This window comes from Hemicordylus capensis, chromosome 1 (assembly GCF_027244095.1).
Source record: "Hemicordylus capensis ecotype Gifberg chromosome 1, rHemCap1.1.pri, whole genome shotgun sequence".
NCBI classification, from domain to species: Eukaryota; Metazoa; Chordata; class Lepidosauria; order Squamata; family Cordylidae; genus Hemicordylus; species Hemicordylus capensis.
Window position 1 is genome coordinate 420,012,405 of NC_069657.1, and position 12,839 is coordinate 420,025,243.

At 43.3% G+C, this 12,839-nt stretch overlaps 1 protein-coding gene across 1 annotated transcript in view; it reads right to left on the reverse strand.

Moving 5' to 3' along the window:
• Positions 1–12,839, reverse strand: part of PPP2R5A (protein phosphatase 2 regulatory subunit B'alpha) — an 83,856-nt gene that overhangs the window by 25,556 nt on the left and 45,461 nt on the right. Inside the window, exons 3-5 of the mRNA XM_053309970.1 lie at positions 4,309–4,410; positions 2,176–2,268; positions 871–1,001 (exon numbers count right to left, since the gene is read on the reverse strand). Of these exons, the coding sequence (XP_053165945.1) occupies positions 871–1,001; positions 2,176–2,268; positions 4,309–4,410 (326 nt within the window). The remainder of the gene's footprint in view (positions 1–870; positions 1,002–2,175; positions 2,269–4,308; positions 4,411–12,839) is intronic.

Consider the following 12,839-nt stretch of genomic DNA (forward strand, 5'->3'; position numbering starts at 1 on the left):
AACTGCACAAGGGTCTACTCTGTACAGCTTTTAAAAAAGCAGTAATTTCACTCAGTCCTAGGGGAGAATGAACTTTCAGTGCCCGCAGGTAAAATGACTGAGCATGTACTTTTACTTTCACACTTGAAGCCTCCTGTTTTGTTTTACAAATAAGAGTGGTTGCTGCCACAGCTGCCTTTTGTAGTCCATCATACCTAGACCCAGTAATTCTTCAATAGTTTGTCCTTTTCCCCTGCCATCCTGAGACTGAAATCTGGTTTATTTGTTCTATGCATCTGAAGAGTCGAAACCATCTTTTTAGCACTGCCACTGTCTATGAAAGGTCATGCAAATGGATAACTTACAAGCTATTGATTTAGACTGACAGATACACACACCATGGATTATACATTAGGAAAATTTCTGTTCCCACGAGCATCCATATCCATAACAATGAAAAGTGCTTTAGGAAGCAGTTCCCAGACTCCCCTTTTTTCTACACATATACTTTGAAATAAATCTCTACCAGTTAAGTGGAGCTTGCTTAAAAACAAGTGTGCATAGTATTGAAGCAAGTTTGCGTGTGTCAGTTTGGAGGGGGGGGGGCGTTTCCTTTCTCTACCCCACTGTTACCTCCAAAAAATATTGGTGAAGAAAGGGGAAATTATTTATTTTATTTACTTCAACAGAGAAATATTATCTTCCTTTTTTCTTAAACCTCTAATCCAAGAACAGTCATTTATCTCTGTTACTTTTAAGGATCTGGAAGTTTTAAAATTCACATGAGGTGCTGTGCAGACTGGTAAAAATGTGTGGGCTAGTAGCTTTAGTAAACTTATTTGAAAGGCTGGTATAAATACTTTGTAAATAACTACATGTTATTTATTATACCTGAGAAAAATATTGTTGATTTGTTTTCTGATGAATGCTCTTAATCCAAGGAATTTGCCATAAATTCGATGAAGTACTGTTTTTAGGAAGTCGCGCTCTCGTGGATCTTCACTATCAAAAAGCTCCAACAGCTATTAATAAAGTATTGCTTATTACTTCAGTTCCCAGTAACTAGCACTCTTACTGGAATAAAGACAAATTCTATCATTATTATTCCCACCCCCAGTACACAAACATTAAGCATAGAACAGCTCTTCAGAGACACGGGAAATATATCATTTCACACATCTACAGAGGTTAGCAACTCTCAAAATAACCCTGTTTTTATAAATTAGCACACTTTAACAGTGTAATTGTGATGCAATAATTTAGTGCATTTCTGTGTGTTAAATATTAGGACTGTACAAGTTGGATGATTTGGAAGCTCACATCAGAGTTCCGCCCATCCCCACCACGAGGAGGCAGCCAATCGCATGGCAACTACCCAGGCAGTACAGTTCAGGTGGTGGGTGTTCTTTAAATGCCGACCCAGCACTGGTGTGGGGAGAGCTGAACAGCTACAGAGATTCTCAGGAGTGTCCAGGAAGAGGTGGGCGAAGAGTGACACAGGGGAGGCTGGGAACGAGAGCGGAGCACCCGGAAAGAAGCACAGGAATTCCTAGGGGCTATAGTTCCTCCCAGAGCTTCTCCCATAGGAGGGGAGGAACCATCTTCTAGGATAAACTGCAGCCCCCTAGCAACCCTGTGTTCTCCCTGGCCGCTCCATCCTCGTTCCCAGTCTCCCCTGGGTCACTCCCCACCTGCCCCCTGGATGCTCCCAAGAATCTCCACAGCTGTCCAGCTTTCCCTATACCAGTGCTGGGTTGGCACTTAAAGAACCCTCATCAGCACCATACTACTTGGGGCAACTGCACCACGACTGACTGCCTCCTTGTAGTGGTGGGCAGGAATTCTGACGTGGACATCCAAATCTTCTGACTTGCACAGTCCTATTAAATATATACAAGAGTAATCAAGTCTATAAGTTACCTAAATCAATAGGCACAATCCAGAAAAAGTTTGATACCACTGTAAGCAAATTCCACCCAAACAGACATTAGTTAAAAAATTTAAATCACATTATTTCAGTACAACCCAGGTCTGGCTAACTGATTCAGGAAATGAGCCCAAAGTTTCTAAACTAGTGAAGTGCTCAAATGACACCACAATAGTCTACGTACCACACTGTTGTACCTCTCTTATGACAGTAGTATGCAAACATTACTATCTTTAGCTAAAACAACAGTATTTCAGATAAATATTTACCTGCTGTACAAATTTCTGGTCAATATAACGCTTTGCAATGCTAGGCTGGAAATCAGGTGACTCTAAAAATCTCAGTAAAAATTCATACACCAGCTATGAAAGAGTAAAATGAGAACTTGTATTTAGAAAACGTACTTACATAAGCAAGGAATTCACAAATTTTAGAGACGCAAGGAACATGACTATAGCAAAACTCAAGCTAGCAGAGAAATAAAAAGTATGTCCCTAGTAAAATTCAATAGGTTGGATCCAAAGGGAGCTCTGTATGAGCAGACAGTACTTCTGCTTGTGCACAGAGAGGGGCTTCTGTGGTTTCTACCAATTCACTCCTCCATGCCACCTCCCCAATTCTCATGATTAGCCTTCTGGGAGACACAAGGGACTACACAAAAGGTGAAGAGGGCCAGGAAAACCCAGTTCCCTGAGCTGGCCTGGTGTGTTTGGTTTGAAACAGGGCTCCCTATAATTTTTTTAAGTAGTGAGCAGTGAGAGGTTTGTCCTTGGTGGCAGCACTGAGGCAATGTGCAAACATCTCTCTCTCTCTCACACACACACACACACACACACACTCACACAATGTTTTTTCTGGGAGGCGGTGGCTCCCCTCATAGGGGGAAAAGTTAAAAAAATGTTTAACTTTTCCCCCTATGGGGGGAGCCACCACTGCCTCCCATCCTCCTTTCCCCTGACCCCAACTCCAGACCACTGTTCCCTTTAAGGCGTGCACACGCTCACAAGTTTTTGGATGGTCACTCAGTTCATTTTAGATCCCACTCAGGTTGAATCAGGAAGGCCCCATTCTGAATGCATGTGTACACACACTGCCTTGATACTGCTGCTCAGAACAAAACTCATTACACATAGAGATGAAAAAATTTAGAGGGACCGCTGCTCTGGACAGAGACTTCGGGGGGGGGAGCCAAATTCCGTCTCCCCCTCCCCCTGCTTCTGTCTGGGCTGCCAGGGCGGGGAGCTGCTGCTGGTGGGGAGGGAGGGAGCTGTTGGCATTACCTCCCCCTGTCCTACTACCTCCTGTCCTCCTCTGGCTGGAGATCTCGCGAGCCAGAACTGGAGATCTTCTGCAGCTGGAACTAGAGGAGGAAGAGGCCTGGAGGAGGGAGTGATGGAGCAGGAGGTGGTGGCAGCAAGCTGGTCAGGCAGCCGGCGGGGGGTGGGGGGGAGACAGGGTGGCAGGTGCAGCAGAGACTGTGCGCATGCCAGAATCTTCTGCATGGGGGGCTGGGATTTGGTGTGCGCACCTTAGAGGAAACAGTGGTTTGAAGTCAAGCCTTGGCTCGAGGGTGAGCCTTCGAACAGGCCCAGATTGATGGTGAACCAGTTTGAATTCAAACCAGTTCACACATCCCTATGCTGAAGAGCTATCACCTCTTTCCCAATGCCCTGCTATGATGTTGCAGTTAGCAGAGAGTGGCCCCTCTGAAGCTTGGTGCAGAGATGTTTCCTTATCTCTTAAGCCATAGTGAAAAGATCAAAAGCACCCTTCAGGCTCACATGCTCTTCCTCCTTCTCACCCTGCACTTTATGTAACCCTCTCCCCAGGGTGGTCCTTTTATGAGGTGAGGCAGCCACCTCAGTTGGGATGCCAGCAGGATGGCAAGATGCTCCCACCATCAGAGCAAATCTTTGGAACCAAACTGATCCCTGCAAGTTTTTCAAGGAGTGACTGTCATGTTCCTTGCAAAACTCACTAGCAGCACAAGAAGAGAAATGTAGGCTGCTGGCAACCATTCCTCCTCCCCGCCACTTTCAAGGGCCCATTTTAAAATAGAACACGGCAACATTTTGTGCCTTGCCTCAGGTGCAACAATACCTTGGGCCACTCCTGCCTCTTCCACACAATTCACCCCAAAGAGGAGTGAGAAATATTTTGAAACAGCAAGCTCTAGTATGGAGGTGACAAGCAGAAGAGAATTCAGATGTTTGTTAAACGTGCACGGTAAGCCAAGCAAAAGGTTTTATTTTTTGAGTGAAGATGCCAAGAGCTTGCACAAAGTGTGTAGAGAACATGGCAAGGAAAGCATGTATTGCATTTCCAGAACTGCCAGCACCTAGCATACTGCTGGCATGAAATGCAAACCGAGTAGCAGAATTCAAAAATAAGAAGTTAGGTACCTGTATGTGGGGCCACGAGGCTTCTAACGTAGGCTCATCTTCTTCTGGATCAAAATCTGGATTTTCACTCGGTGGAAGTGTTCTGAAGATGTTGAAACTAATCTTGAGAAAAAGATACATTGGGAAAAAGAAAATTTTATTACATTTTTAAACATGTACCAAGCAACGTATTTATGGCTGCTTAGCTCTTTATTCTGAAATTTAAGCATATGCCATGAACTGCCATACTAGGTTGGGCCATTATTTATTTTTTATTTATTATTACATTTATATCCCGCTCTTCCTCCAAGGAGCCCAGAGCGGTGTACTACATACTTGAGTTTATTCTCACAACAACCCTGTGAAGTAGGTTAGGCTGAGAGAGAAGTGACTGGCCCCCAGAGTCACCCAGCTATCCAAGTATTATCTCTTCTGACAGGAAACAACTTACCGCCCCCCCCATCAGAAATCCTTTAATTGGCATGCTGTGGATTGAACCTGGGACCTTCTGCATACAAAGAAGATTCTCAGGCATTGTCCCTCAACAAGGTACAGTAGAGTTCAAGAAACAGAGTTAAGCTTTGCTGATATGTAAATGTTGAAAAATTATACATCAATAGGCAGTATAATCTGCCTTCTTTGTGGATCAGTGCATTTGCCCAACTATCACAGCACTGTCTACTCTGGCAAGCAGCAAGAGATCAGTGTCTCAGGCAAGGTCTTTGCCTACACAACCTGAAAATTAAGAAAATCCAGATTAACAACTAGAGCTCTTCTGGGTTTACTTAAACGTATGTCCATTTAGGAGAGGGGAAACTGGTGCATGTGCATACATGTATGAACATGCCTTCTAGCTCTACTATATATGTGAGTGTTTGGTAGTGTAGCTATTTGCTAAAGAACATCCTGAATAAATTACAACCATTAATTTTAGTGGCCTATTATTATTATTTATTTATTCGATTTCTATACCACCCTTCCAAAAATGGCCTACATACCGTGCTGCATGCCACCCATGGAAGGGGGATGCATATGCTAAATACTTAAAATTTGTAAGAGAAAGCAACATTGGACCTACAGTAGAGGCTCCTTTTTACACAGAGTTCCCTTGTAGAGATCAGTATGGGTTGTCTACCCTACATGCTCCAATAGCGGACTTATGCAGGTCAGCTTGCTTCTTATATGCAGAGGGAAACAAATCCTCAGTTCCAGGACTGTTGCACCTTTAAACAGGTTGTTCTAGTAAGAACTAATCAGCCTACTTCACTGTCTCTACAACTGGACTAAATCTGGTTCAAATCAAGGTCCACAAATTAGATATCTTGCAGCTCACCATTAGTATAGGTATACCATAGTGGTGCCCAGGTGGGTGGGAGTGGATTTGAGTTAGACTACCTTTTGCAATACAGCATGGCCAAAGGCCACTTGTGCTGACTGGAACATGTCAAACTTATAATGTTTAATGAAGGGTGTGATAGAGGACAACATGGCAGTTCTATAGATTTCTTCCAGTGGGGCTTGTGCAGAAAAATCTGCAGAGGTGGAGGCACCACAAATCAAGTTAGCTGTAATTCCGTGTAGTACTGGGAGAGAAATGGACTTGTACGCCATTGTGACACAAGACTTAATCCAATAACAGAGTAGCAGCTTTGAAGACTGAGGAAGGAAACAAAGAGAGAATCCCAGATTAGCCTGTTGGAAGGCTAGGACTTGGGGAGCACCAGCAGAAGGGCATATGTGCTTCCTTCGGGCCCAACATAGAAAGGCCACCCATGTGGCCTGGCAGATGAGGTAAGTCGAAGGGCAACTGGATGCCAGGATGATGTTCTTGACTGCCATGGAGTAGCCCCATCTAGCTAAGGAAGATCGCTAACCTCCAGGCATAAAGGTGCAGCCAATCAGGGTCTGGGTGATGAATGGGCCCCGAGAGAAGGATGGCCAGGTGTCATGCTAGATGCCATGGAGACTGGACTGAGAGGGCTCTCAGGTCTGAAAACCAAGCTCTCCTAGGCCAGTGCAGGGTGATGAGGATGAGGTCCACTCTTTTCAGCTATAATTTGTGAATCCCTTTTCTGATTAGATCTGTTGCAGGAATCCCTTTCCCAATGAGATCTGCTGCAGGAAGGCATAAAGGAGCCCCCAAGGACATGTTGTTGTGAGGGCATCTATGGCCTCTACTTAAGGAGACTGGAACGTGGTAAAGAATCTTGGTAGGTGGTGGTGGTCAGAAATGCAAATAGATCCACCAGGGGTCTGGGTAAAGGCTCTGTTCAACTGGGTCAATTGATTGGCAGCTAAGCCAATCAGCTTTTAGGTTTGAGAGGCCGCTAAGACGTTCTGGAGGCTAGATGATGTCCTGCCCAGAGAAAGAGGCGATCTGACTGTCATCAGTGAGCATGATCTAGTACCTCCTTGACGGATGATGTGGCATATTGTTGTGATGTCCATGTGAAAGAGAATGTGACAGTGTCAAATGAGAGAAAGTAGAGAAGGGCTATGCATACAGCATGAAGTTCCAGATATTGTGACGGAGCTCGAGGTGGTTCCATTTGTCCTACACAAATTGATTGTTGCAGTATGCTCCCCAGCCCAGGAGACTGGCATCCAAGGTGCTCATTATTCTGACTATATCCTTGAAGGGGAGACCCTTGCAGAGGGCTGGGGACAGCCACCGTTGGAGGAAGTGGAGGAGAAAGAATGAAAGGTGAACTGGTTTGTGAGTTCATGATGAGATCCTGAAAGTGTAATAGCCACTGAAACTGGCAGGAGTGCCACCTGGCTCATGGGGTGCATTCTAGGCATGCAATCACCAAACCCAGGATTTGGGACAAAAGTATGACGTCTGTGGAGAGCGTGTGAGGAGGAGCGAGATGAGTTGGGCAAGCTTTCTTCGGCATTCCGAAGGGAGGGATATTGTTGCATTGGCTCCCAGATGTTGGAAGGGACTGAGAGGGTAGGAGATGACTCTCTTCCTGATTGATTATGAAGCCATGAGTCTCTAAAAGGTGAAGACTCAAGCATACATCTCTCCTCCCATGAATTGGATTAAAGGGGGATCGGATTAGGTGGTTGTCAAGAAAGGGGTGAATGTGAATGCCCTGAATTCTAATGTGCGCCATGAGTACTACCATGATTCTGGTGAACACCCATTGTGCTGATGAGAAGTTAAAGGAAGGGTTCGGTACTGAAAATGTTGTTGGTAGTAACAAAACCTGAGGAACTGTTGGTGGGCTGGAAGGATCAGGACATAGTGGTAGGCCTCTGATAGGTCTATGAAGTCTAGATTGGCCCCTGGCCAGATTGCCTCCTTGATTGTCTTGAGCAGTTTCATCTGAAATTTTCTCTTGCAGATGAACCAGTTGAGGCACTTCAGGTCCAGCATTGCTCTCCAGAATCCATCCCATTTTGGAACTAGAAACAAAACAGATTAAATGCCAAATTTGACATGTTTCTGTCAAGGGTACTGGCTTTATGGCTTGAATCCGATGAAGAATGTTGTGATTCATCTGAAGCTGTCTGACTGAATTTTTGGAAGTTGGAGAGATAATGAAATGACTGGGAGGAATGGATGTTAGTTAAAGTGAGTAACCATGGGAAAGGGAGGAGGGAACCCAATGATCCTGAGTGGAACTGGTCCAGATGGGAACAAAGTATTGAGTTTTACCCCTATGGGACGATAGTCATTGCTTACAGCTGGCAATGTGTGGAGGAGAAGAACTAGTGAGAGGTCTGGGATTTGGAGAAACCCTTGTTCCTGGGTTTCCACTGCTTGTGCCAAATCTATCTATCTGTCCCTGGATCTGGGAAATGTTCTGAAGAAACAAAAGGAGAACTGATTGGATTTAAACTGCCTAGCAACCTAGCAACCTGATGGCATAGCTTTCTTTTTATCTCATTACAACTGGGACATGGTCCACAGATTCCCAAAATGCTTTGCTCCCTTACAGTGGATAGAGGCAAGACTACATGTGAACTCAGTAGCCACATTCCAGTGTTTGAGCCACAGGGACCTATGCATTGCCACATCTGACACCATGGCTCTAGAAGTATATTGGAGCCTGTCTAAGCTAGAATCAGTCATGAAACCTGCTGCCTTAGCTTAATTTGTCCTGGATGAACCTCTGTAAGGAACTCCTTGGCCCAGAACTTGAGAGAAAATGGAAGCAAAAGCAGCTGTTCTGATAACAGTGGCTGAGGCATCATGTGACTTACACAACTTATCATTCTTTTTATCCTCAGGGGCTTTTTATTTAGTTGATCACCATGACCTCTTCAGAGATCAACTGGGTGACAGGAGAATCAATGAGTGAAATAGACAATTGGGACATGATGTTTTCTAGGTTATAAATTTTTTTGGACAAAGTACCTAAGACTTTAAAGGACATGGTCACATTTCATTCTGCCAACATGAATCTTTGGAAAAGGGAAAGCTGAATGGCAGAGGGAGAAGAGCAATAGGAGAACACCTGTTGGTCTAAGTTGGTAGAAGGCAGTGGATCTGGATGGGGAAGGGGTGGTTGCTTTAGCAAGCAAGTATTTTTTGCTTTAGCAAGAAGTATTTCAAAGTCCTCAAGAGAAAAAAGAATGGAGATACGTTGCTGTGGAGTGGTATCCTCATCCAATAATTCATCTCCTCTGTATCAGAAATGTGGGCTGCACGTGAGAGGACTCAGTCAGAAAGAATAATGGGATTGACCGGAGGTCTGGCAGTAAGTGATGCTGCTGCCATGGATTACTGGTCTGAATCCAACACTACAAATCAAGTTCAGTTCTATAGCAGAGATCCAGACTATTTAATTACTCTCAGAACTTTAAAATGGTGTTTGCAAGCTTATGCACCCACTGGTTCTCCCTTATCTGCTGAATATTTGGTCAACAAGAATTATCATGCTGTCAGCCTCATGTTTTCTTTCCATACTCCAGTGCCACAAGAAATAACCTTGCAGTTACTATACCAAGACCTTAACAGACAAGGATCAGGTTGGCAACTCTAACAGTGTCTTAAGGTAAAGTGTGCTGTCAAGTCAGTTTCGACTCCTGGCGCCCACAGAGCCCTGTGGTTTTCTTTGGTAGAATACAGGAGGTACAGTGTGAGATGATGCCTTTCAGCATCTTCCTATATTGCTGCTGCCTGATATAGTACCAGCGGGGATTCGAACCGGTAACCTTCTGCTTGTTAGTCAAGCATTTCCCCACTGCGCCACATAAGGTGACTACCAGTGTCTTAGTAAAGTCAAATTTCAGAGCCTTCAAAATGTGGAGTCTACCTATATTTTATGTTAAATACAAGGGAGAGCTAAAGTTATTCACAATTACTATGAAGCTGAGCACTTTAAAATCAAACAGCCTTTTCTGCATTTGGCCATAAGCTATTGCATAGTAAACATACACACAAATAACAGATACATTAAAAAAGCTATCAAAATGAGAAAATGTGTAATACATACATACAAAATTTTCAGATCTTGGCTACCAATAAACAGTCAACTCTGAAATAAAATTAACCTGATAAAACCTCAAGTCAGATCACCACCATGACAACTGACTACAATGGTCAAAAGAGCTTTCATATGGATTTTTAAGACAGCCAAGGCACAGAACCAATGGGTCATCAACACAACTATACAAAAAGATTACAAATCTTCTCCTGGGCAGATCTAAGTTGTAAATCAGCAAGAACGGCTTCAAGAAATGTAGAACATGGTGCTGAATACAACATTCAATATAATAAATAGTTTTGCAGTTCTGCCTTCTCTGGAGCTCCAGAAACACACTAAGCAAGAAAAGTGTGGTGACATCTGCCATCCATCAAAGCTGTTCGTATAGTCTAAAAGCCTCAAAGGCTTATCTACATTTTAGAAATGTAAACTCTACCAAATAAGACACTCTCAAATTATTACTGTTATAAGTCTGAACCATTTTAGGAATTTAGAATTTAAAATAGATTGCTTATCTAGCAAAACATTTTGACTAAAAGCCAATCTCTAAGCCTGTTGCTGAGAAAAACACATAGGTAAGAGATTCACAGGAACAGAATGAAATCAGAGCCAGTTGTGATATTTAGAAGCCATACACAAGTCTATAGTCCATCATAATCTGGATAAAAACCCAACTGAGGACATTTCAAACATCCCCAAAAGATTTAGAACAGCATGATGGACATGAGCTCTAATGGAAGGGAGTCCCACAGCTGCCCAGACTAGGGTTGCTGAGGTACCAGCAAACAAAACCAACAGCTTTCTAAGAATACAGTTTTGTCAAGTTTTTAGTTTGGCAATTACAAGCCAGCCTTTCCTTTACTATGCAAGTCAGACAAAGAGGTTTTGTTGACCATTCATTGTTTGAAGCTATTGCTGGATCATCCACTATTTGTTTCAAGCATTCCAGGGTCAGCAGCCATGAAAAGACTGCTGATGGCTGGCCCAGCTCAGCCATCATGTTGGACCAATTGATAAATCATAGGTTGTCAGTCTGGAGCAGGGAGGGATTCTCAACGTTGGGTCCCCAGATGTTATTGGACTTCAACTCCCATAATCCCCAGGCCCAGTGGCCTTTGGCTGGGGATTATGGGAGTTGAAGTCCAATAACATCTGGGGACCCAATGTTGAGAATCTCTGGTCTGGAGTACTCCACAGGCTTGTGCACTATTCACTACTCCCCACTTCCTTCCTCTCCTCCTCTCCCTTTCCTAGTTGGTGACAAGTAAAGCTTACCATAAGCCAGGCCTCAACAAATTCTCTTTAGATCTAGGAGCCAGCCCAAAAGGTCTAGGAGTCAGACAGTGGACCCTTGACAAAACTACCACACTTTGTGGCAGATACTGGGGAGGGTAACGGGGCTTCTCTTTATCCTCTTTACAAATAATATACTTAACACAGAAATGAGACTGCTTGGGACAAATAAAGATTTTATTAAATAACTCTACCTCTGGCACCATAGTTAAATTTCTAGGCTCCCTGGCACTAAGATTTATCAAGCCCTACATAAGCAAGTGTAATCATAACCGAATCAGGAATTGAAATACTGTACAGCAAAATACTTGGCTGCAGTCAGCAGTCATGAGATTTATTCAGAGCCTTCTTGTATTTAATATGGAACTTGACTGGCCATTTCCAGACCAAGGAACATCTCCAAATCTATTTAATCAATGAACAGATGCTGGCTCCATAAAACACATTATGAGGCCTGCTTTCACTGCCACATATTCTGGACCACTATAGTGGCAACTACCTTGCAACTAGATATGAAGCAAGCCATTTATTAACTCAAAGAAAGTTTGGCAGTATTTTTAAGCAACAGAAGGTTTTTCTGCTACCAATGATTATAAACATAGTTTTGAAGGATCACCCAATGCCAGCTTCACACAATACTGTCATATTGAAGATTTCCATTCTATGTTGCTTTGTCTGACCCAAATTAGGACAATTTATTCCCTATATCCACACATAATTATCAACAACTAATTCACACCAAATCATATAGAAGATATTACAAATTAAGTGTTATCTGTCAGAGTCCATTATTCATCTTCAGTCACATGCTTTGTATAACAAAGTTAACCATTGTTAGAAATCCTGCCCCATCAGCACAACCACCTGAGCACTACTGCAGACAGTTATCTTCAATAAAAGATACCAAGAAACTAGAAGAGAGAGACTGTGCAATGTATCACCACGTCAATTAATATTAGTTTTAGCGAACAGCAATACTACAAGTCAATGGATTACAGAACACATTTGAAAATTCCAATCTTATCTTATCTCTGTCCCACTGTAGGACTACAAAACTGAGCCCAGGACAGGACCATATTTATGTTTCATGGGCTCAGGCAGCTTACAGCCATTTCATCACTCACATTCCAAGTAATGAGCACAGTGAATAGCTCATGGAAACAAATGAAAAAACAAATCCCTCCCCACCATTTTCTTGCCCCCAGTGCTTCTCCCAAAATGTATGGTTGATTCAAGTTCAATTCACAAAGAAGACGACAGAGGCACAAGGGACAACTTAAAAGTCACCCTCAAGAACACTTTAAAAAAAAACCTCTTTTCCTTTGATAAATTGCTGTGGAAGGAAATAAAGCAGGTCCAGCTAATGAAGAAGAAGCAGGTGGAGATAGCATTGGTAACCATTCATATTGTTCCTTTCTCTCCCAACCTCCTGGTTACAGGGCAGTCTTTTTCTTTCTTTTTTAACAAGTAGATTCAGGGATGAGGTTTTGTATAGGAGCCTATTCATTTCTCAAGTTGAAAAGCAAGCCAATGACAGCACTCTGGCATCACACCTGATTAAGCAGTGCCTTCCCTTCTCAACATCATGCTCATACCCTGAAGAAGAATCTTTGCCCTGTTCCCTTGCAATAAGTATCCATTCCTATACTGTTGCCAGCTGTGCTTATTCTGCCTGGCTCCCAGGAGCCTCCCTGTTTGCAGTTGCCTCTCCAGGCTTAGAGATTGCACTTTGGATATGCTCAGGAGCTGCACCACAACATGAGCTCTCAGTTTATGGTACACATGGAGAAAGGTTACTTAGTTGGTAGTCGTCTAGTCACC